At 37.5% G+C, this 23,495-nt stretch overlaps 1 protein-coding gene across 3 annotated transcripts in view; it reads left to right on the forward strand.

The window, feature by feature from the left end:
* LOC102224592 (contactin-4) overlaps positions 1 to 23,495 on the forward strand; it is a 228,829-nt gene that overhangs the window by 27,242 nt on the left and 178,092 nt on the right. For all 3 annotated transcript variants that reach the window (XM_023325061.1, XM_023325063.1, XM_023325062.1), the window contains exon 2: positions 1,035 to 1,172. In XM_023325061.1, the coding sequence (XP_023180829.1) occupies positions 1,118 to 1,172 (55 nt within the window). In that variant the 5' untranslated portion in view covers positions 1,035 to 1,117. The remainder of the gene's footprint in view (positions 1 to 1,034; positions 1,173 to 23,495) is intronic.

The following is a 23,495-nucleotide window of genomic DNA, read 5'->3' on the forward strand; positions in this document are numbered from 1 at the left end:
AAGAAATAAAACTGAATCTCATCTTTTTCTGCTGGACAGAACAAGAAAGTCAAACATTCTGCCACCACGTTAGCCTTCCTGTTGCTGCAAAGACACTCTGCTGTTTTCCAGGGTTTTCTCAGGCTGTCGTCACCAGGCAGTCAAAGTTGTACAATTAGCTAAAAAAAAAAAGACTGCAAAGAAGTTTTTTTCATCACTTTCATCCTGATCACTGTACACAACAAAATATTGTGTTTAAATTGTAAGTTTATATTGCTCACACCTATTTAAGATATTTTATTATGGTTATCAGCTACAATCTGCTTTGAAAGTTAAAGCTGGAAGCCCAAAGAGACATCCAAAGATCAAATGATGTGCCTCTGTGAATTCCTCCAACAATTATATGATATTATTATGCTGTGTGCAGTAGGCGCACTTAAATAAATTGATTTCTCAAATGTAGTGACAGGTTGTTTTTTTTTTAACCTTTTTCCACCTTAGCCGCATGTATAATTTCAGGCTCTTTTCTTTCCCCGAGGTCTGTCCTATAAAGTTCAGTTTAAACTTTAAACTTTCAGTCTTTTCGCCTGGGAAAAGACTGAATAGAGAATATGTTCAAGAAAAAAGGCAGAGCGCATTGAGAAATTCTCTGGTGCTCTCTGTTTTACAGTTTTTGCACTTTTTTTTTTGCATGTAAGTTGGAAGAGTTCCTAAAGAACAATACCATGACGATGTTTGGGAGTTGGAGCTGCTTTTGAAAGCAGCTCTGCCTGTTGTGTTGCTGCAGATACGGAAATGAACGTTTTCCTGTCCTGTTCCTGTCAGGCGAAGGGTTTCTTTGAGATTTTTTTACTCCCCCAAACCTGTAAGTTGTGGTTCAGTTCAGCGGTTTTTAAATTAAATTTAAACACTTTTCCGTTTTACCAAGTTCCGACTATCCTCCTTGTTCCACACCGTGTGGGATGACTTCGCCAAGCGAAGGACGCCCAATTTTTTTTAAAGTTGCTGCGAATAAGTGCTTAATAAAGTTCACCTGGTTTCTTTTTCTTCCGCAGATTGGCAAAGGAGAGAAGTGCAAATCGGATTCCATACATTTGTGATTGGATGTGAAAACACTTTTGACCCTTCAAAATTGAAGATGATGTTACTATGGAAACTGCTGCTGCTGCAGTCACTTATGGGGTGCCTGGCAGGTAAGGTATCTTAAGAACTTTTGATGCATGCCAAAGCTGCCTTTGTGAGAGTCTGACTCCTTATTCATATGTATTTGGGGCAGGTGGCAGTGTAAAAGCCCGAGTTTTGAGAGAAGCGGCTTCAGGTGGATTAGACAGAAGCAGACGTATTTTCTCTCACAGATGATATAATAAAAAGAATGTGGAATCGGCTCTGCGGGACTGTTATTGTTGTAGTAAACCTCTAATGACACGAGGATATTACATTTCAGCTTTCCCTGCAGCCATGAGTTTTCCTTTTGTTGCTCGCCGCACTGATCAAATAATCCTAAATGTAAATGAGGAGACAAGACAAACGTTGTTTCAGTTCAGCTCTCTAACGCATCAGAAATCAGGCTTGGAGTTTTAACAGAAGTAAAAACAAATCCAAATTTCTACAAAGATCTAGTTGATCTAGGTGTACTATGATCTATGAAGGGCAGCAGATCAAATGTAAGACATCAATGAATATAGACCTCATTATACATGTGTTTACACATACTGTATATAATACACAGAGAAACATTATAGAAGAACTAATACAAGGGCAATGTAAACAACTCGGTATTCACGAAGAAACTACTTTTAAAGACTCAATAAGAGCATTGATATTATACACACAATATACCTGAACTACTATACTGTAGACACGTTGACATCACGTTGCCACCAAACTTTCTGCTGGAAGACCACACAGTTCTTTGCTGCTTATTGTCAACATTATGACATCTACATAACAAGGTCCGAGGGTTTCACATTTCACAGGGTCAGGAAAGAGTTTTAATTAACACAAATAGAGATGGAGAAGGAAGTACATCAATTATGCTAGCTTGACTTTGACAAACCTAATATGTAGATGTGCTGCGGAATTCAGTGTGCTTTGGTTCAGTAAAAAAAAAAGAAAAAAAAAGGCAACCCACACAAGAAACTCTGACAGACCATCAGTGGAGCAGGGGTTAATTACCTAATCAACCACCATCACTTATTAGTAATTGCAAAATGAACATCAAGCTTGAAAGCATAAAGCTGTAATGGAGTCAATGTTCTGTTCTCTGTGTGGGAAATGTTTGCGTGTTTCTAATGTTGAATCCTGATAAGCTAGTGGAACTGTTGTCAGAGCTGTTGCTATGGCAACGGGTATGCATGTAACGTAGCCGACGCAAAGAGTGACAAAGCAGAATACGAGTGGTTTTCAGTTATTCTTTAACTTTTGTTTTTGCATTTTTCCCTTTGCTCTGTCGCACTGCACTGCTTTAATAACACCTACATGTCCAGGTTTCATTTTGTACATCGACGGTAAGTAAAAGAAATAGTCTTTGCCCTCTAGTGTTCTGCTCTTGTGTGAAATTTTCTGAATATAAACAAAAACATGCAACATGTAAAAGTTATAATATAGCCCATTGTGGGTGATTTTCCTGCATCAAGTGTGGACTGATTCCAGGCCTGGGTTAAGTTCATACCACAGGTTGGCTTATAGGTTAAGTTTTCAATCCAAAAAACTAGATTAAGGAGCTACACGCTGGATTAAAGGACACGTAATCCATCCGTCTCTCTGTCCGTTTTCTATTCCTACTTAATCCTCTTCCGGGTAGCTGCTGTCAGAGGCAGCACTTCTCCTCAAATAAAGCTGATAACAATGAAAATGGAGTTCTAGTGGATCGCTCATGTGCCCAGAACAAGCAGTGGAACACAAAACCTAGGATGTAGGAGCATCATTGCCTCATTTTTGGAAATTAGCCCTGTATTGGTTCTGCTTTCCAATGCCATTCACTACTGTGTCAGAGCAAAATTCAGAGTGAAAGCAGGCGATAATTGCTTAAAATTATTAAAATTATTCTATGATAATTGGCTCATAGGCCACTTTATTAGGTACACCGTGGTAGTACCGGGTTGGACCCCTTTTGCCTTCAGAACTGCCTTAGTTCTTTGTGGCTTTGCTTCAACAAGGTACTGGAAACATTCCTCAGAGAGTCTGGTTCATGTTGACATGATAGCATCACGCAGTTGCTCCAGATTTGTCGGCTGCACATCCATGATGCAAATCTCTGCAACATTTCCACCACATCCCAAAGTTGCTCTATTGAATTGAGATCTGGTGACTGTGGAGGCCATTCGAGTTCAGTGAACTCATTGTCGTGTTCAAGAAACCAGTCTGAGATCATTTGGGCTTCATGACATGGCGCATTATGCTGATGGAAGTAGCCATCAGAAGATGGGCACACTGTGGTCAGAAAGGGATGGACATGGTCAGCAACAGTACTCAGGTAAGCTGTGGCGTTGACACGCTTTTCAATTGATTCTAATGGACCAGGAAAATATCCCCCTCACCATTTCACCACCACCAGCCTGAACCATTGATAAAAGGCAGGATGGAGTCACGCTTTCATGTTGTTGATGCTAAATTTTAGTGTTAATGAGCAGATGGACAGGTGTACTTAATAAAGTGGCCGGTGAGTGTATATCTACACGCACACTAGCTTGATCTGATGTTAAATGTATTGGTTCTATATATAGTTTTGAATTTGACTTCTATTGATTAAACAAACAGATTTTTAAATTCATTATTATGTTGACATTCCACTTTGTGAGATTAGTTATGTTTAATTAGAATAATAAAAATGTAATTAACTCAGTGAGTCGATCAGTAGGTGAAACACATCATATAAATTATTTAGACAATGAGCAGCTAATGTGGAGCGTAACTGAAATTTATGGAATATATTTAGATAAATATCTAGAGTCTCTCAAGCTCTGAACTTTTCTCATTTAATTTGTTCATTTTGTAATTTATTTATTCTTTTTTTTTATGCTGTGTTGTTTTTAATCCTACCATGGCCTAAGAGACGGGGTCATTTGGACCCTACAAGTGTCTGGTGAGTTCGTACTGACCTGTGTGCTCTGTTACGAGGTTTTTTTTGTGTGGTTTTAGGAACTGATGGTTTGATGGGACAACTGTTCTGCTTCCCTGCTGTCCAACCGTGACGTTAAGTTATTCCTAATTTTGGATAAAGTTTTCCCAAATCATTCTGCTTGACTATCAGCTTCCAAAAGTCATAATATTTTTACTTCCTCATGCTGAAGTCGTGGTCAGATTAACTCTCAAATCGTAGCAAATGAAGTTATTGCAACTTCAGTCACAATATAAGTGATATTAATACAGTATGCTAAAAAATGCAATAAAAAACATTAAGAGGGTTTTTCTTAATGTTGGGATAAGAACCTTAAAGACTACAATAGAAATGTAGTAATAAAAGTAGGTATTTTTAATAAAACTGCCGTTAAAGACAATTCGATTTGGGGTTAATTTCTCATGTTGACATTCAAAAATCTCTGCAGGCTGTGCTCGAATGTCCATCATTCACTTACCAAGCAGTAAACTTAAATTATTGCTTCATTATACCGAGGCGTCCATTTCAGCCAGAGGCGCTCCGTGGCATTGATCACGTTTTGATGGAGGGCTTTAATTTATCTCCTTTACAGATTCGAGGGGGTCACCTCCGAGTATTGGCGTCATCACTCAGTGTTTAATCAACAGGTATTAGGCGAATCACGAGGACAAAGGATGTCATATTGACGAGGAAAGTCGCCTCTCTCGTTAATCAACACGCAGGGTGTTGTCCACCCTCTGTCCCTTTACAAATAACATCATCATATTTCTTTGAGGAAAGCCTGGTTGGAGCGTTTGCCCTTCCGGAGTTCTCTGTGCGTGTCAATGCTTGTCTTATGGCAGCTCTAACAGCAGGTCTTCTCACTGCAGACAGCTGGTGATAATTGACCGGTGTGCTGCCTATTCCTCACGGAGGCGTTGACTTCACAGCAATCATATTTGTTATGGAGAGAAGTGTCAGGGGGGTGAAAGCATAACATGATCTGGTACGTGTTTTCAAGAATCATATTTTCTAGTCGGAAACCCCTCAGGTGTTTGGCTTCTCTTAGCAACAGTTTCACCCTCAAAGTCGTAGAGTAACATTGTCCTGAAAGTGACGACGGTTTAGAAGGGGAATCCAGATACATTCATTATGTAGTTATTAGACTTCAGTTTGGTAGATTTGTGTAATTGGTTTTATTCCATGTAAGCTTATTGCAGTATTTTTGCTGTCCTTTAACTAAAGCACTAAATGCTAAGCTAATCTTTACTGACCAGTCGCTTTGATTTGTGACACATTGGAACAACTTCAAATCACAACCTAACAATATTGCTTTCCAAGTAGTTTGCTACAAAATTATAAATACTCCTATTGATAGTACAGTTATTATATAATGTAGAGCTTTTAACATTACACACTCCACAATATACACTAGTATGTATACAGTAATATACACAATATTTACTGTATGGAAAAGGTATAGAATAGAAACGATAGAAATTTGACCTACAATAGAGATCTGTAGGCTAACCGTAGTAAAGCGTGTTGCTCTGGATCTTTCCTGGTGTGATTGTAGAACGACTGGCTGACAGTTAACTGAGTATAATCTTTTTCTCTCACTAAACAAACATTGCATCAGCTGTTTGGCTACATTTACACTTACACTATGAACTAAACGATCCACTTAAAAGTGAGACATAGAATGAGGCAACCAAAGCAGCTAACATTGACCAATGAACAGTGATGGCATAATTACTTTGAAAAAGTAGCTTTAATCAGATTACTGATTACTTTTTCAAAAAGTAACTTAGTTAGATTACTGATTACTTGATTTGGAAAATAGCTAAGTTAGATTACAAGTTACTTTATTAGTTACTATCAGCAGCTGCTGACAGCAACCCTCCACCTCAATATAAAAATTACACTGAGCTTCTTAATGCAAGTTATTTTATAATGGTAACATTAACAATATATCTCTACTTATCAGGCTGAACTGAAGGGGAGATTGTTTAAAGGTTACAACAGGCGAAAGAAAAAGAAAAGAAAAACGTTAGTAATTTTTGCGTGTTTTTGTATGTTCCACTATTTTCTGGAAAACCATTAACAGGATTTTAGAAATCTCCTCCCCCAGCCTCCAGGTTCTGCGTTACGGCCCTGTGTTTGCTGTCAGCGCTCCTCCTGCGGCTCCACCACTCAGATGGCTGCACAGATTTGTGACACTTATCTTAATCTTAATGTTTATAATGGTATTTAACTTTACGTTTATTCGTGGCTGTTTTCATGTTTATTGCGTTGTCCATATTAGTCTTGATGTTTGCAGTTATCCTGAAGCACAACACTAAGCTCAACGTCATTCACAGGTAATATAAACATGTTTATATTACCTGAACATTTTCAAAGACACAGCGGGGCGGATCATTCAGGAAATGATGGACAGGGAGAGCCTGACTAAAACTATCTGGTTGTTAGACAAATTCTGGGGTTTATTACGTCTTTGCTTATTACCAAATGAGCAACTTCACATTCAGAAACAAGCCCAAAGAACTGCAACACGCGACTTAAATTTGCAAGCGACTTCAGAAAAAAACATGGCCAAAGTCGCATATAATAATCGGACTTGGCGACAGAAACTCAAAATAGTTCCTGTTTATCCCATCAACAAGAGGCACATCTCTCCCCTCCCTCCTTTGTTTACGTGTCACAGCGTGCCTGACGACGGTCACGACCCAAAACGCAAAAGAAAATAGTAACACAGTGATTTGGATAAGTAACTTTAATCTGATTACTGGATTTCAAATAGTAACGTGTTAGATTACTAGCTACTGAACAAAGTGGTGGGATTAGAGTAACGTGTTACGAAGTAACTTACGAACTGAAGTTCATCAAATGTTCACAAACAGGTTTCATTACTAATGACTTTTAACAGGCACATCATTGTTCTCTTGCTCTTTTGTGAAGCATATTGCTGACCAACGTACTAACAATAAAAATGCAATAATATTTCAATAATATAATAATATTGAACAATATAACAATATACTCTCCACAATATAAAAGCAATTTTATTAACTGTATATCCATTGATAGTATTTCTTTTTATTTGTCAAGCAAATTTCCCACAGCTCTGGCTACACACACCATGTTCAGTTGCTCTCCTCATCCGACTGAACTTTTTGCAACCGCTTGACTCAGTGATCACCCGATCTGTTAAGCCTTGTGTTACCATAGTTACAAATGTCAAATGGATTTGGGAAGAATCTTTCTTCATGCGCACGCCGCAAAAACCGGGGCTTTAGAAATCATTTGCGCTTTGCAGATTCGCTCGATGTTTGAAGAAAGTTCAAACATCATCCCATACCGAGAACATACACAGTAGCTTGTTTGACTAAAGCTCAGAGATTTTGAGCTGGCTTTATTGATCCACATGAAAACTGCAAAGTTTTACCACAGCTCTAAAAATAATGCAGAGGGTTTTTAGTAGAAAGAAGAAGATCAAATCAGCATAACAAGAGCTCTGCTTTTGTCTGTTTTCAATAGATTTTTTTATGCTTTTATCTGAACACCGTCTTAAGAGTGAGAATTGCTTTATATTTCAGGAAAAGCTGCTCTTAATGAAGACAGTGCTGCCATATTATTAAAGCGCAGTGGGAAAAGTCTGGTCATTTAAGCAATCGCGTACGACTACGTTGTTTATATTTTGTGTTGCTCATATAGAAATACGTTTTTCAAGGACACATAAAAACAGACCTATGTAAAGTTTACTAGTGCAAACAGAGGCTTCATTTTCAGAAATCATGAGGGAACATTTATTCAAGCTTGTGTCAGCTTTACTGCACTAACATTCCTGCTTACTGTATATGTTTGGAGCAACACACTCTAAGATAGCCGCTCCAGGCACAATATTGAAACTGAAACGAGTTGATGGCTGAAAACACACATTTAGCACAATGCAGTCCTAGCCAGGCTAGCCAAGAGTGCTTCATCATCAGTTTACACTACATTGGGACACTACATCGTCCTTTCAGCTGGGAAAGAAAGTCCTTATTAAGACTTAATTGCTTTTATCAATTTCCGGGGTGGCACATTGTACTCCCTGCTGTTCATATTTTGAACAATTCAATTTGGCATAAAGTTCATGATTTGAGACGCACTTTCGCATCTGTCAATGTCAGAGACGGTGCTCACAACTGCACCGCTTGCTAACGCAATGGTTTTACTCAGACAAGAAAGAATAAAAATGCCTTTCATCAGGATATCGACGCAGTTGTATGTTCTTGAGAGATAAAAGCCATCCACACAAAGGTTGGAACGCCTTTTTTTCCTCCTGTTTTTAGCTTGACATTAATGCTACTGCAATAAAAATCACATTTAAATGAAGAGTTTTTAAACTGGTAAACAACACACTTTACCAGTGGAGCCAACAAATGTGTCTGCATCAATATGCAAATTTTGAAGCGATGCTTTCATGAGCTACAGAGTAGAACACAGGCTATGTGAGAAGTTACAGGTACTGTACAGATGTTACTTTGCAGCTTTAGTTGCACTTCTTGGTTCAGAGTGTTAATTTGTTTTTCATGTTCAAATGAATAAAGAAAAGATCTTGATAATGACATTTGCCTTTGGATACTTAAGAACACAATTATATTTCTAAATTAGTCACCTGTCTTTGAACTGCGATAATTGAAAACTGTCAAGGCGTCATTTCATTTCGAAGTCGGTTTGATTCATTTGACACGTGTTGCTCTCATTTCTTGAGTTTTACATACACACTCTGCTGTTGGGAAAAGAAAAAAAAGGACCAGTGATTCAAATGTTAAACTGCAACTAATGTAGTTCCTGGGGATACTAGGAAACCGTTTCCCTGTTTGCTTTCAATTAAAACAAGCAAAGGAATAATGAGAAACTAATTTTAAAATGTTCATTTCTTTACCCAACTAATACAAAAAGGCAGCAGGAAAAAACATAGTATTGTGGAAGTGAAGAGTATGAAATATGAATACATTTGCTATCCTATTAAACAATAGGAATATATTTGCTGTTATCTCTTTGCTTTCCCACGGCTGACTTGGTTAAGCCTTTGGAAGTTAAAAATATGAAGTCGTTTTTGTAAAACCTCGTTTTTCTTTTGTTACCAATCAACAATACCTGTCACAGAGTACACTGGAAGGACCCAGTCAGACTCAGGCATTAGCAGCTACAAAATAACATTTAAATCAAATGTTGCCAAAAAAGAATGAAAAATCCAATAAAGGCATGACAAAAAAATGAAAAAATTCATTTCAAAAGGAATAGCAAAAAAACGCTACGTCCTGAGGAAGAAAATGAAACCCAAAGTAGGCGCACATCTCCTACTTTCTCTACTAACGGAAGCAAGCTGGAATTACACCTACAACCTTCTGATTGCAAGTTGTTGTAGCTGAGATTACAATTGACTATTTCAGCCGGTAAATATTTAACTATTTGTGGACACTTGTATTCGATTCCTAGACCGTCTGCTGATTAAGAAAAGCAAAACATGAAATAGGTTACACCAAAAGAAAAGCATTCCCTGATGGAATTTAGCAGAACATTTAATTTTATAGCTTTAATCCTGGTGGACATGCACTATACATCGAAATGTTTCTTTTGTTTGTTTCTTTGTTTCTGTAATGTTTCCCGTTTGGCATTGTGGCGCTCGGATTTGCTGTTAAGGTGAGTCCCAGCATATTTACTTTCACAAGTGGAGCATTACGGATTCCTCTAGAAGTTGCTTTGGGTTTGTTTCAAATGTAATGAACAAGGAAGCAGGAAAAAAGAGAGAAAGGAGGGAGAAAGGCCCAAAGGGAAAAAAGGAGATAGGAGTAGAGAAGAGAAGGAAGGATACAGAGAACACAACATCCCAGTAGTCTGCTTCTACACCTGCAGAAACAGAGAAGAAAGGCAGTTTTTCAGTACAACTATAAACATGGCAAGACAGGAAATATTGTAACAGCTGCTTTAGGAACCACAAGAATGTGTGTGTGCTCTTCATGATTGAAAACAAATTGCAGCATAACTTATAAAGGATAAGTCACATTTTGCAGCTTCGAGGTGTCAGATGTTGACAGCAAGACTGGCCAACGTAAGTTTTAAATGATGCCAGACTGTAGGATTTCATGCTGGCTTCAGACTGAGATATAATTCCAACCATGTAAGAAAGAAAGGCATTAATGTTTAATTAAACAGATTAAGACTTAAGAAAAAACGGGAGGATCATGAGGAAAAGCAGAAAGCTGTGTTGACAGGTAATTGTATCAAACAGAAAATTGAGTTATTTAAAATGGCTGAAATCAGGAACAGGGTTCCAACTGGTTGTTAGCCTTCTGAGATTTCTTTACTTTTGTAAACTGATGGTGTTGCAGTATCTGTTTATTCCACATTAGTAACTATTATTAATAATACATTTCCAAAACCTCACTTCAAGAATTCTGAACTCTTCTTCCAGCGGTTTCCAGGCCACGCTCCGTTCAACACTACTGGCTGAAAATAGATCAAACTTATCAGTGTTGCAATGTGGAACAAGTCTGGCTTTCAGCACTGGAAGTGTTCACAGAACTCTTGCCTCAAAGATCAGGAAGGCCCTCCCTTTTTGGCATCTAACCAATCCAACAAATATCTTATTGGTTACAAATTTGAACACAAAGAACATAATTTGCTTGTTTTATGGTGCATACGCCTGATGGACTGTTCCTTTCTGGTAGTTGCTCTCTCTTGTTGGAACTCTTTCTCTACAACGTTTCTTGATGCCAGAGTTTATTCCACCCAGAAGTTGGCAGCCAGAGCACTTTCCTCCTGTTAACACTCTTTCTAGTGATGTGTGTGTGTGTCAGTTTGATTTCTGGGTCCTCTAAACGAGCCATTTGATTTCACCTCCCCAGGACTTGGTGTGGAGCAGATTGAAAGGCCTGTCGTTCCAGGCAGGCTGACACACACACACACACACACACACACACACACACACACACACACACACACACACACACACACACACACACACACCCAAACAGCCACAGCTTTTCACACCTTGCGCATAATGTTTTTTCTGCTTGCTTTTATGTTTTAAAATGCTAATATGTTTCTGGTTCAAGTCACTTTTAGTTTCTGTTTTTAACAAAAAAAAAGAAAGGAATTTGGACGATAAAATAAAGCTGAATACAATTTTTAAAAGCTTGTTGCTACCTAAACTCCACAGTGATTGAGTAATAGCGAATTTGTTTTCAATAACTCAAAGAAACATGTATAGGTTTCTCTAGTTTTATGCTATGTTTATTATTTTATTCATTTCCTTTCTCACAGTTCAATTGTTTCCAAGAATGTATTGAAGAGCATTGCCAGTTGTTTCTTGTTTCAGTCTTTGAAACATGCTTTAATCACTTTCAGGTTAAATTGCTGCAATATTTTGCTTTACAGTCCTCCTAAAAAAATACGGTCCCTACAAACACTGGATTACAGAGGCAGCGGCGCCGATAAACACCAGAGAGAGAAAGAGAGAGAGAGACAGGGAGAGAAAGAGAGAGAGAGACAGGGAGAGAAAGAGAGAGAGAGCTCATATTGACCACCTGCAGGTTTTACTGTCATTTTTTGATGACAGAAAATCCATTAAATTGTCTATCACAGATATTTATCAAATGTGTTTTTGATAATAATAAACAAAGTAAGAACACGAAAAACATCCAACGAAATTCCATTTCCTTAACACATCTTAAGTAAAACATATGTTTGTGATCTTTTAGGTGATTTATCAGTATCTAATTATGTAAGAATTTTAATGCACTTTTAGTCTGTCTGTTGAGTTGAAGTCATTCTCTCAACAGAGAGATTGTTGTTTTGAATTACCTTTAAAACCAGTTGAGTCCGAGAAAATATAGCTTGAGTTTAATAAAAAAAAAATTTCATTATTTATTGTGGTATTTTAAATACTAAAATGAAATAAAGAAGGACAACACTTTTAACATTTAAGCAACATTTCAGCTGTTAACATGTGACAACATAACAATGATTTGCACCAACCGTTTCCCAGATAAAACTCCAACCTCTCAGCACTACGTTACGTTGGATTCCCACATTCTCAGATTCTCTCATTCGCAGATTTTTCTGTGGAATGTAGCTATAAATTATTCTTGGGAAAACTCATCTATGGCCCACTGGCAGCGTGACGTTATGCAGGCAGGCAGGATCTCTTTCACACTGCACTGTCAAACCAGTCGAGCAACTTGTTCCCCTCCTCACCTGTGGTGGCGCTGCACCACTGGAGGAAACAACACGAAAACCTCTGAAGAAGACACTGAGCACTGCTTCCTTCTTCACAAAATACAAACATTAGTGGTTGAAGGATTTCTCTTTTGTCTGTGGTAAAAGATCACAAGTCATTTTACATTTGCATGTTTGTTTTGGTTGTATTTTCCCAGAATGCCCTGCACTGTAGTCCACTTCCTGCTTTTGGAGCAGTCTCCGGTCCGCTTTGTGTTGACATATCATTTGAACCGCACCAGAGTTCACTTCAACCGAACCCAGATGGAGGTTTTTAGGTGGACCAGAATTTGATTGTGCATTACAATCCCTACACAAAGCACACATTATAGACAGACTGGAGTTTGATTAAAGCGGGCTAAAGGGTTGGTGTGAACACACTCAAACTATTAGAATCATCTATTTTGCCTTAGTATGTGAATCACATCCATCTGTATATATGAAACCTCTGAATACATTTTCATTTAGCTCCCTTCATCCATAATTTTCCATGGCAGTGTGCTCAACCGTTAACATCTACTGAAACAGATGAACCTTTTCATGACCTGTTCCCATGGAGAGAGGGAAACTGATGGAGCAACATTTCAGGCTTTATCCATTCCTGACCCCAGAAGGGGAAGAAGAAACACTAGACAGCTGTGATTTTATCTTATCCCACAGTTGTGAGGTTCTTCTTTTTCTTCTTGCACCAAATGTAATTCTATTGGCTGTAGATTGTAGAAAATACAGAAGCTTTAAAGGACAAGATAGTATCGCTTCTCTTTTTTTCTCTAACTTCTGGCTTTAGGACCTTTAAAACGTGGAGAAAGGAGCCTCAGGGGATTAGAGTAGATCATGCTCCAGATTTAAGCCTCAGCAAACCTGCTTCCTTACAGATGGAATCATGTAATATTCTCTGTTTATTGACCTTGACTTTTAAATTGTTTTTGTGTGTTAGTTTCATCGATTTTTACAGCTATTACTATTTTTAACTGTTCCTTTCTTTTGTCTTCGTTGTTGTTTTTCATGCCAAATCCCACATTACTTTGAGGGTCACTGTTTGACAGTCTTTCAAACTGTCACTTGTGCATCTTAAAAATGAATTGTGTGTATTTTTGTTGTAATGAGAGAAGCTCATCATAATGGAGAGAAAGCTGATTAAACAGGGCTTGTCAGCTTCTCCTCGTCTTCTCAAAGTGACACCAGAGGAACCGACTGCTGCTTGAAGTCAAAGTCGCCGTTTGAGATTAGAAACTGAGCTGAGATTAACTCGATAAACCTGTCACTACACTGATCTTCATCAGCTTTTAGTTTAGTTTAGTTTGCACAGCTGCAAACAGATCAAAGACATTAAGATAAAAATAATAACAGTGCAGGAAGAGGCAAAAGCCCAGTGGGTTTATTTGAAGTCTCCATCCAAATAGTGTAGAAAAGAACAAAATAAAATCCAACACTGTATCTTCATCAGTTGATCACAAATTTATGAAATACGATTATGTAGAAAAAAATGAAAACTTAAAAGTGTTTTGGAATTGAGATCTGGAAGAATTCCTACGCAGTTTGGAAGAATCCAGAAAATGACCTCAGTTTTGCATGATTCTGAAAGAAAAGGGGGAAAGTACAAGTATATCCAGAATGATTTTTTTTATCTTATTATTTTAATGTCCCTTTTTTGTACTACCTTCCTACTTTCCTTCCCTCCTTGTACGCGTCCTCTCTTTCTTCATTTTCTCTTTTTAATGTTTTGTCATTCATTTCTTTCTTCCATATTCATTTGTCTTTTGTTCTTTCCTTCTATTATTCACTGTGTTCCTCCTTCCTTCCCTCTTTGTGTTTTATCAGTTTCTACCTATCGATGCAACTTACATAAAGTCTACTGAATAGTATGTTACTTAAATTAATGTTACACCATGCAGCCACTTTGTCTACGCTGATGAAGATTTCCTCACCTCTGCATGCTGAACTGTTCAACACTTGTCTTCAGCCTTCCTTCACTTGTTCTATTCATTCCCTCCTTGTGGGGGCGCTAGGGAGCCCTCCGAAAGTTGGAGGGAAAATGGAGAAAAAAAGGCAAATTAAATGAATGTGATGTATTTTTACAACAGAGTATAAGTGCCACATTAAGGAAATTTTAAAGTCATATTTTGAATTAATATTAAAATAAAGTAATTATATTATGACTTTATTCCCATAATGCAGTGACTTTATTCTCATATTTTTTCAACTTTATTCTCATGATGACTTTACTTTCGTAATTCTGGCGTCATGATTCTCGTAATATTACGACTTTATTCTCAAAATAGTATCACGTTATTCTCATATTGTTTCAACTTGACTCATCATACTGTGACCTTATTTTAGCAATTTTATGACTTTATTTTTTATGTTTCACCAACACTCATAATTACTAAATAATACATTTTAAATATATATTTTTTATAAAATGTAATTTGTTTTTCAATCATCAGTATAAAATATAAGTTACAGTTATGACTGAAGATAAAGAATAATAATAAAGATAGAAATAGCCTTTATTGTGCCAGAGAGGGAAAATTCAGAAAAACGTGATCTGCCATGCTTATGTTTCTGATTATGTTTCGTCAGTCAAACTCATCAGGCTGCGTCGCACAGTGAGAGTGAAAACGGAAAAGTTTCTGACAAGAACAAGACAGAAGGAACCGTCCTGCTGCAAAACCTCTGAGAACTGTGGAGATGAAAGAAAATATGATATGTGATAAATGTAAAATATTACAAAAATATTTTCTTTTAATCAATTGAGGGTATTGTGATGAGAAATTGTATTATCGGGTAATGCAATATCATAAACGTAAGATTAATAGTCATAATATAGCAGCAGATAATAAAAATGTCCACCTCAAAACTCAGTTAAAATCAAAAGATATGAGGCACCATTTATGATAAACAAATGTATTCATTATTGAATAGTGAATCAAATTGTGAAAAATCATTCCATAAGTCAATGTTTCTGTACATATTTTGCAGCATCGTCTGTGGGTCCCCAGCTAGAAACTAACACTCTTTGACCTTCACTACTTAATCCGTTCTTCCCTTCATTTCTTTCATCCCTCCTTCTGTCCTTTTATTGTTGTTTTCTATGAATCTGTTTTTTTTATTCTATATGTGACCTGCAATAACTTAGTTAAATGTGTTGATTTTAGAATGTATCTTTGGAAATAAGGAAAAAAGACAGACAATTCTTTGTCTTTTTGAATTTTCAATCTGGAATAGTCTGTAGTATTACCATAAATACAAATAATGTTTTCTAATATATCTAACAATATCTAACAGCTGTCCAAAAAGTTGTAATACAAGGGGCAGCTAAAACTTTTTTTTGCATATTCTTGATGCATCTGTTTTTGTTATTATTCCTCAAGTTTTTGTCCAGCTGACAAAGCCCTACGGCAACAGCAATAATTACGTTGAGTGCACAGGAGGCAGCCATGGAGACGTTAATGGAGAGGAACAGATCATGCATAGGAAGGAGAGCAGCTTAGATAGACGGGTCAACAAAACACCTCCCGTGGTTACGTGTCCCGCTTCTTTCAGTCGACATCGTTTCTCCGACGTGTTTCTCTTCTTTTCTTCGTACATGTGGCAATGAATATCGCATCGCTTCGTCAGAATCTCAGGAATGTTGCAGCTGAGGTGAAGCTGGAACAGCAGCAGCCGTTCACGTCCCAGCAGGACACGTAGAAACTAAAGAACACGACAGCGTGAGATCTCCGTATGGCCTTCACGTTTGTTCTCATGCCATGTCAGATGTACAGAAAACCAACAGCTAACTGACTCAACAGAATATCTCCTGGTACAAGTCGCCGATGGATGTAAAGGTCTACTGGTGAAAGTTTCTTAGTATATTCTTGGTCATGATGTTAGCATTGAGTGTAGATTTTCTTTTCCTGTCAACCTTCTACAAAGATGGCCTTTGCCCTGATGATGAGCTTTTTCTTATCCAAACCCAGAGTTTTGATTTCTAACCCATATCCATACTGATTATGCCATTATCTACCCAGGATTTAGGGGAAGTAGAGCTGCAGAAAAAAATTGATTCTATAAAGAATAGCAATCCCTAGACTTAGGAATTTTCAATGGATTCAAAATGCTAAAAATTAGTTTTTAAGTTGTACGTCTTAGTCACGTCTATTTGCGAGTATACTGCATGTTGCATTGCGTGTTCATTCAGCCACCATAGATTTTTATAACCATAACAGTGGAATCAAAGGTTTTCACTAAAGTGTATTGAAACAGTTCTCAGTCTGGCGATGTGTAGTAAATAATTCTTCTAAAGCATTAAATGAAAAGACCTGTAAAATACCACTCTACTAACAGATATTTGTTTGAGTTTGTCAAATCAGAATTGTTCTACCAACTCTGATCTCAAAATCTAATATGGCAGAACCGTACCGTTTGAAATGTTGTTAGCTGCAGAAATAAACTATTTAGATTGCTAAACAGTTTGTACTTCATGTAATCTTAAACACATTCTGATAGGTAATGTCAGCAAAAACTAAACATTTTGTATGAGTATTAGGACCATGCAAAAAGAAATAAAAAATTAATTACCAGAATAGTCATAAAATTACAAGAATAGAGTCGTACAAGAATAAAGTCATAATATTAGAATAAAGTTATAATACAATTTTATTCTTGAAGTATTGACTCGTTACGATGTTATTCTCATATTATTTCGACTTTATTCTCATAATATTATGATTTTATTCTCTGTAAGCCAGAAAATGTTACCGAAGGTCAGGTTGAGCCAACATACCACCATATAAAAATCTAATGATTTTAGTATGTTTTAGACCTCATTGCTCTGAAAGTTAAACTCACTGGGGAAATAAAACGTCATCAGGCCTTGACATTCATGGAAGAGAAGACTGGAACGTTGGTCATTGTGAAGCTCCTCTGGCAGGCCTCCCATCATGCCCAGTAAAACATTGCCAGATGGTCTAGAACACTGTGGTGCGTTGGATGTTTGATCAACCAAAAAGGACGTGTCACTCCATTACTCACTGACCTCCACTGTCTACAGCGGCTGCCAGAAGCAGATTTATGTCACTAACACTTGCCTACAGAGTGACTGGAGGGTCAACATGAACTCCAAAGTGGACATACCAGCTTGTTCTTTCCTTTGACTGCTGTGAATCTGGTTTATTTTCACTTGGGTTTCCATGGTAAGGGAACCAACCACCAAACTCAATGTTAGACTTGCTTGTCTGATTGGCTTTTTACTGACTGCTTCTTCAGATGAACTCCGACCAACCAACATTAAGTCTGCATGTTATTTTCTAATACACAAACATCCTTAATTGGTCTCACCTGCCCTGACCTTGAACTTCTTTACCTCTACAGAGGATTAGCAGTGCTTTCCATCAGCTGACAGTTTCATTGAAGACCTGCTACTGAGGCCCACAGTATCATCATCCACAATGACTCTGTAGAGATACCTGAATGATAAGAGTTAGGACATGTAACTTTAGTTTGGGTCAAAGTATTTTTAAATTGAGTGGAATTGAATTAACCAAAGCAAACGGATCAAAGTTAAGAGTGTTGTGCACAATGTTTTGTGTCCAACTAAAACTCTCTCTTTTGCTTTAATGGCAAGTAAACTTGTATAAATTGTGGAAACCCTTTAGATTTTGTCCCAGTTCTGTGGAGTTTGGGTTAATTTATGTACATTATAAAGTGTAATCAGTGTGGCAACTTTTTGTTCTTACAATCTGAGCTGTTTTCTCTCCACCCCTTCGCTGAGCAGCTTAATAGGTAACCCCAGTAACCCCAAACTAAATATACAACCACTGTAACTTGCTAGGCCCCGGTAAAATGACTTCCGGAGGAAAATGTTCCATGTAGGGTTGGAAACTAGTAGCTTATAAGCAACAATGTCTGGACAATAGCCAGTGACCCTCTTTGAAAAGAAAATGTCATTTAATAAAAAAGAAAAAGTTAGACAAGGCTAGACAAATAGGAAAAGTTGAAAGATGCCAAAAGAACATATTGCCACAATGTGTGGGCAACAATTCCAAATAACCCTGCAACTGTGGCAACATATCTGAAAGACAGGCATTCAGATGTTAGAGAGAGATTTTAAAAAGGTCAATAAATCTCCTCATGAATGTTAATTTAGTAAACAATGCAGGAAGTCATAAGCTTACATTACCTATTTACAGCTAACGTTAGCTATTGAATGTTACCCCCTAAGTGATTAACCTAACATTTAGTTAGATAACATTAGCTATTTCAAAGTTACCCACTTACTGATAAACCTCACTTGAGTTTTAATTCTCATTTTCTCTCTCTGGATACATTTCTCTACCAAGTTTGCACAATGGCTCCGTCCCACTGTGGGTTTGGATCCATGCTGGGAAGCCCTTCAGCAACATACAGCTTCACAGCATGAAACATTTAATATCCCACATTACTCTAATGCTCAGTAGTAAAGGAATTTGTGGTTAAAGAACTTTAAATAGTGGAACCATATTGGAGCTAAAAATGACAGCAGAACCGAGTCAGAACCAATGGCAACCTTGTTTGCTGGTTATAGTTGAAACCCTATCCTGAAACTGGACTGTTGCTGAATACATGTGGACAGCTCAGATTCTTGTCTGCACTGTAAAAAATAAATGATTTGAACAACCAGGCCATTGTTTACATTGTGATAACACAAAAACAAGACAAAAAATATTTTGTGGAAGGAAATATTTGGAAAAATAATGCAACAAGGTGTGTACTTCCGTAAAGAATAGTCACACTTCTACTGCTACACAAATGTTATCTTGTGTGTGTTGTTTTTCTATGCAGAGACAAAAACATATTAATGTTTAAATAATGACAGATAAAAAATAAACCAAGCTCGTCTGACTCCTGTCTGTTGTCCTACAGTCATCTGCAGAAGTAGCCAGGAGGACGGATATAGCGCTGTCAATCATTCTCGTGTTTGTAGTGCTCACACCTTCCCCTTCGCTCTCTGCTACTCTACAGCTAGTTTCCCACAACGAAGCCTCATGTGATAGTTAGCACAGTGAAAAAATATGTCCAACGCTTTAAAGTCAGACGCTTCATGTCTGGCATTAAAATCGTTCTAGACGTACATTGGGAGGAGCCGTTGTTTTCTGTTGCCAGTCTCTTTGTACAAAGGCGGATAAAACTGAGAGAGGCCAAACCACGTATTGTATTGTATTCTGCGTCCTGATTGGCTAAACAGTCTCCGCGCTTCTTCTCTACCTGTGTGCCAATAACGTTACGGTGTTTAAATATACGTAATACAGCTTGGAAAATTTTGGTAAATGTTTTTGCCCAGAAGAAAAAAAGAGCAACAACAACTAACTGTGTTCTTCTTTCGAAAAAACTCACCTGCACCACAGGCTTCAGAAGAAAAAGCCACTAGAGAACAGAGTCAGGCCGCAGCGTCACAGTCAGAGGAACAGTGAAATACGCGAGTCACAATTTGTCCTACTGTACTATGTATTGATGATTAAAATGATTATTTTACTGTAGTTACTTGTAAGAAATATTTGTTTAAAAAAATGCTTAGGCCTGAAAACAGATTTTGTTCTTTGGATTCAATGTATAGTATTTAATTATGCTTTATAATAATTGTAAAAAACTACTTCACAGACTTTGCCTATCACGGGTTCGTTAGGGAACGCAACCCCCGCGAAAAACGAGGGTTCACTGTATTTACTTAATCGACGTGTTGGAAAGAGCCTGTTGGCCATTTTTCCTCTCCCTGCTACTTCGAACAATGGCGGATGAAATATTGAGAGTCTCTTGGCTTTATTTACTGAGAGCAGGAGAATTCAAACATGTTGTCAGCCAAGTGTTTGAATTCACCAGATAATTCAGAAGTGTTCTGAGTTTCACAACCTAGCCACACGCTGTGGTGATGTCAGTCCAGTTTGAATACCTGCTAACCCACCATGGTGCCTACATCTCCTGGCAGGACACCAACTACAGACACTGAGTCATTTAGCAGAGTCTCTATGATTGGTTGACACTCCTTGTCCAGTGACCAAAGTTAAGATTTTCCTACTCCAACGTTGACCTCACTGGACGTACACACATCAAATGTTAGACGCGTGAAGTGCACCGCGAGACTTTTTGACGCGCCCTAGACGCGTCAACGTAGAGACTGCATGTAAACCAGACGCTCCTGATGCTCAAATCACATTTGGTCTGAATGCAGCATCATGGTAAATTGTTTCACTGTCATTAGCATGATTGGCAGCACCAAGTTCCTCCTTCTGGCTCTGATTGGTTGTTTTTGACCAAGGTGTGTATTTCTGCAGATGGCAGTTATAACTGTCACTATGTTATAACATAGTGACAATTTTAATAAATATGTAAAAAACAGATCAATCAATATTGATCAATATTACATACTGAATTTTTAATAGTTTTTCTCAGGGTATGTCTACATTATCTTCATATCTACATTTTCTTTATGTGTTTCTTCCTTTTTCATACTTGGAGCCATGATATTGTAAATGATGTCTAATATGTGCATGTTGAACTACTTTCCTTCAGCTTACATTCACACCACGCGCACACAAACCGGACACCCAGATACAAATGCACATGCATTGCTTTCTTTTTTTTTTTACAAGATTATTTTATGTAGAAGGAGAAGAAAAAACAACTAATTAGGCTAATGTTATTCAGCTCTCGCAAGGAGCTAAAATATAAATAATCAGTCATGTAAATGGTAATTATCCAAAGGTGGGTCTTATTTCACAAGTGACAAACAAATAGAGCAATTAAACAGATCATATCTACATTAGTTCCACTAAATGATTCACAGTGTCAGCCTCTTCAATATTTCATCCTCCTGCTAACTGCAGATATGATTAAGCTTACTAATACAACAGGGCTTCTGCTCTGCTGTTCATTCTGAAATATTTAGTAAGGTATAAATATATGTATTGCAATATTCATCAGCGGGTATCATATGGAGGCCATTGGGGTATTCCGTACTTCTCTAAGATTTACAGACCGGAGCATTGTTCTGCCAGTGGTGGTTTTTTCAGTTCTCTGTGTGATTTACGGTCATAGCAGCGAACTCTTGGGGAAACTGCCCTATATGATCACATTTGTGCTTGCTGTTAGCCGTTGAGCAGCTTCTTTTCTCAGGATTAGTTTCTGGGTGGGTGAAGTGAGTGTGTTGAGTGCAAATTGAATCAGTTCAATCTTCATATTTCCACTCAAGTCAGAGTATCCCTCTCGTGTCAACCTCCTTTTCTGGATTATTCATCTTTTGGCTTGCAGAGTCCATAAAAAGTGTTGTTGTTGAACACCTGGTCTACAAACGATTTGGAGCTTCTGTCACCTCCAGAAGCAACGAACATGTCAGGCCGTAAAAAAGGAAACAACAATACCTCGTATCCTGAGGGGAAAACATGACAGAGGAGCGTTAGAGACAGTTTAAGGGGGAAACAAACTTAATGGGTAACTGCTTTAGGAAAAGAGAAAAACAAAAACAGCAAGCAGAGTTCTGTATAGTTTTAAGTATTGTGTATAAAAAATATAAGCCCAGAGTTTCACAGTGAACAGAAAAGAAGAATTGTCTTTCAAAGCAACAAAAAAAATTGAGATTTGCTCAAATAAAACTTGAACTACAATCTCTAATGGATCATAATGGACAAGAGTCATATCTCAGACTGCGTCTCTTCTTTCCAGTCTCTGAGCCAAAGGTTTAAGGTGAGTGGCTGAAGCAAATGAGGTTGATCAGCATTGCTTGTCAACAACTGATGGTATAATCCAGGGCATGTTACTGACCATCTTTAATCAGAGGCATTTTCAGATTTGTTGAAAGACAGACTGCTACAGGAGATCTGTTCTGCCCACAGCTTCGCCATCCACAGCGACTCTTTAAGATACTTGGATGATATGAGGTACTAGATTTAACTTTCCTTTGGGACTAAGAAAATATTTTTGAATTGAATTTGACCAACAGCCAGAGCAACAATGAAATAGTTTAGATTGAAGTGGAAACATTGGCGTCATCATTTATTTGTGGCTCAGTGACTGTCATGTTTCTTTTTGTTTTTTCTTTTTGTTTTTACTATGGACCTCTCTTGTGTCTGAAATAAAGATTGATTGATTGATTGATTGATTGATTGATATATTCATGTGTTAGATGGCCCAGTCAAAGTCCAATCCTGAATCTCATTCAGAATCCATGGAAAGACTTGAAAATCACAGACCCTCTACATAGTAATTACACATTTTTTTCAAATAAATTTCACCATGCATTCTTTTTCTTCCATCTCAGTTATGTGTTACATTGTGTTGGTTTATCATATGATAAAATACAATAGTTTATGGTTGTAACGCAGCAAAAGCAGGAACGTTTATGTGTTATAATTGCTTTGAGCAAGTGAAGGGGAGATGATTGTTGATTTTTAGAGACAAAGTCAACCTATTTTTTTCAAACCTACTATAAAAAAAGATAAATATGAATTTTAAAAAATGACAGATTTACTGACTTAATTTCTCAGAGCTCGCCTTTCAAACATTCCTTGGAAAATCATTTAGAGATGTCCAATGTGTAAAATGTGGCGTTTTGATGCAGTTTTATCTGAAACATAAACAAATGTACTTTACTAAATAGACTTCATATCAAGTGTATTGTGAGAGTCATCATATGGTAAGATTATTAATGTTTCACCCTGGAAATGAAAACAAGGATACAAATGAAACATAATGAGTTACCTTCGCTCACACAATCCCTGAGATTGAAAACATAATGAAATACTACAGCTAGGTAACTTGGATATGTGGTGTAGATTGCTTATAGCAATGTCTGTTCATCACTTTCTATTGTTATTGTTTTGTCTGTAAGAAGTGCACCAGCATTCACTTCTATGGCTTCACATATCAAGAGTGTGGAAAGAAACAGACTTTTATAAGACAAATATGGTAGATTATTGTAAACGATTAAGGAAAAAATGTGCGAATGATAGGATGCAGCACTGCATCCTATCAACGTTAGAAAACGTTGTATTTGGAATGCCAGGCCAATCGGTGGCGCTGTAACACTGCCATGGCACGACACAAATAATACTGAACAATATCAAACGGCGCCATGTTTGTTTGCGAGAGTGAGCCGGATGAGGGATAGTCATGTAAAGGAGCGGAGAAACGCCAGCGGGTTTTGCTAATAGTTATG

This window comes from Xiphophorus maculatus, chromosome 20 (assembly GCF_002775205.1).
Source record: "Xiphophorus maculatus strain JP 163 A chromosome 20, X_maculatus-5.0-male, whole genome shotgun sequence".
Classification (NCBI taxonomy): domain Eukaryota; kingdom Metazoa; phylum Chordata; class Actinopteri; order Cyprinodontiformes; family Poeciliidae; genus Xiphophorus; species Xiphophorus maculatus.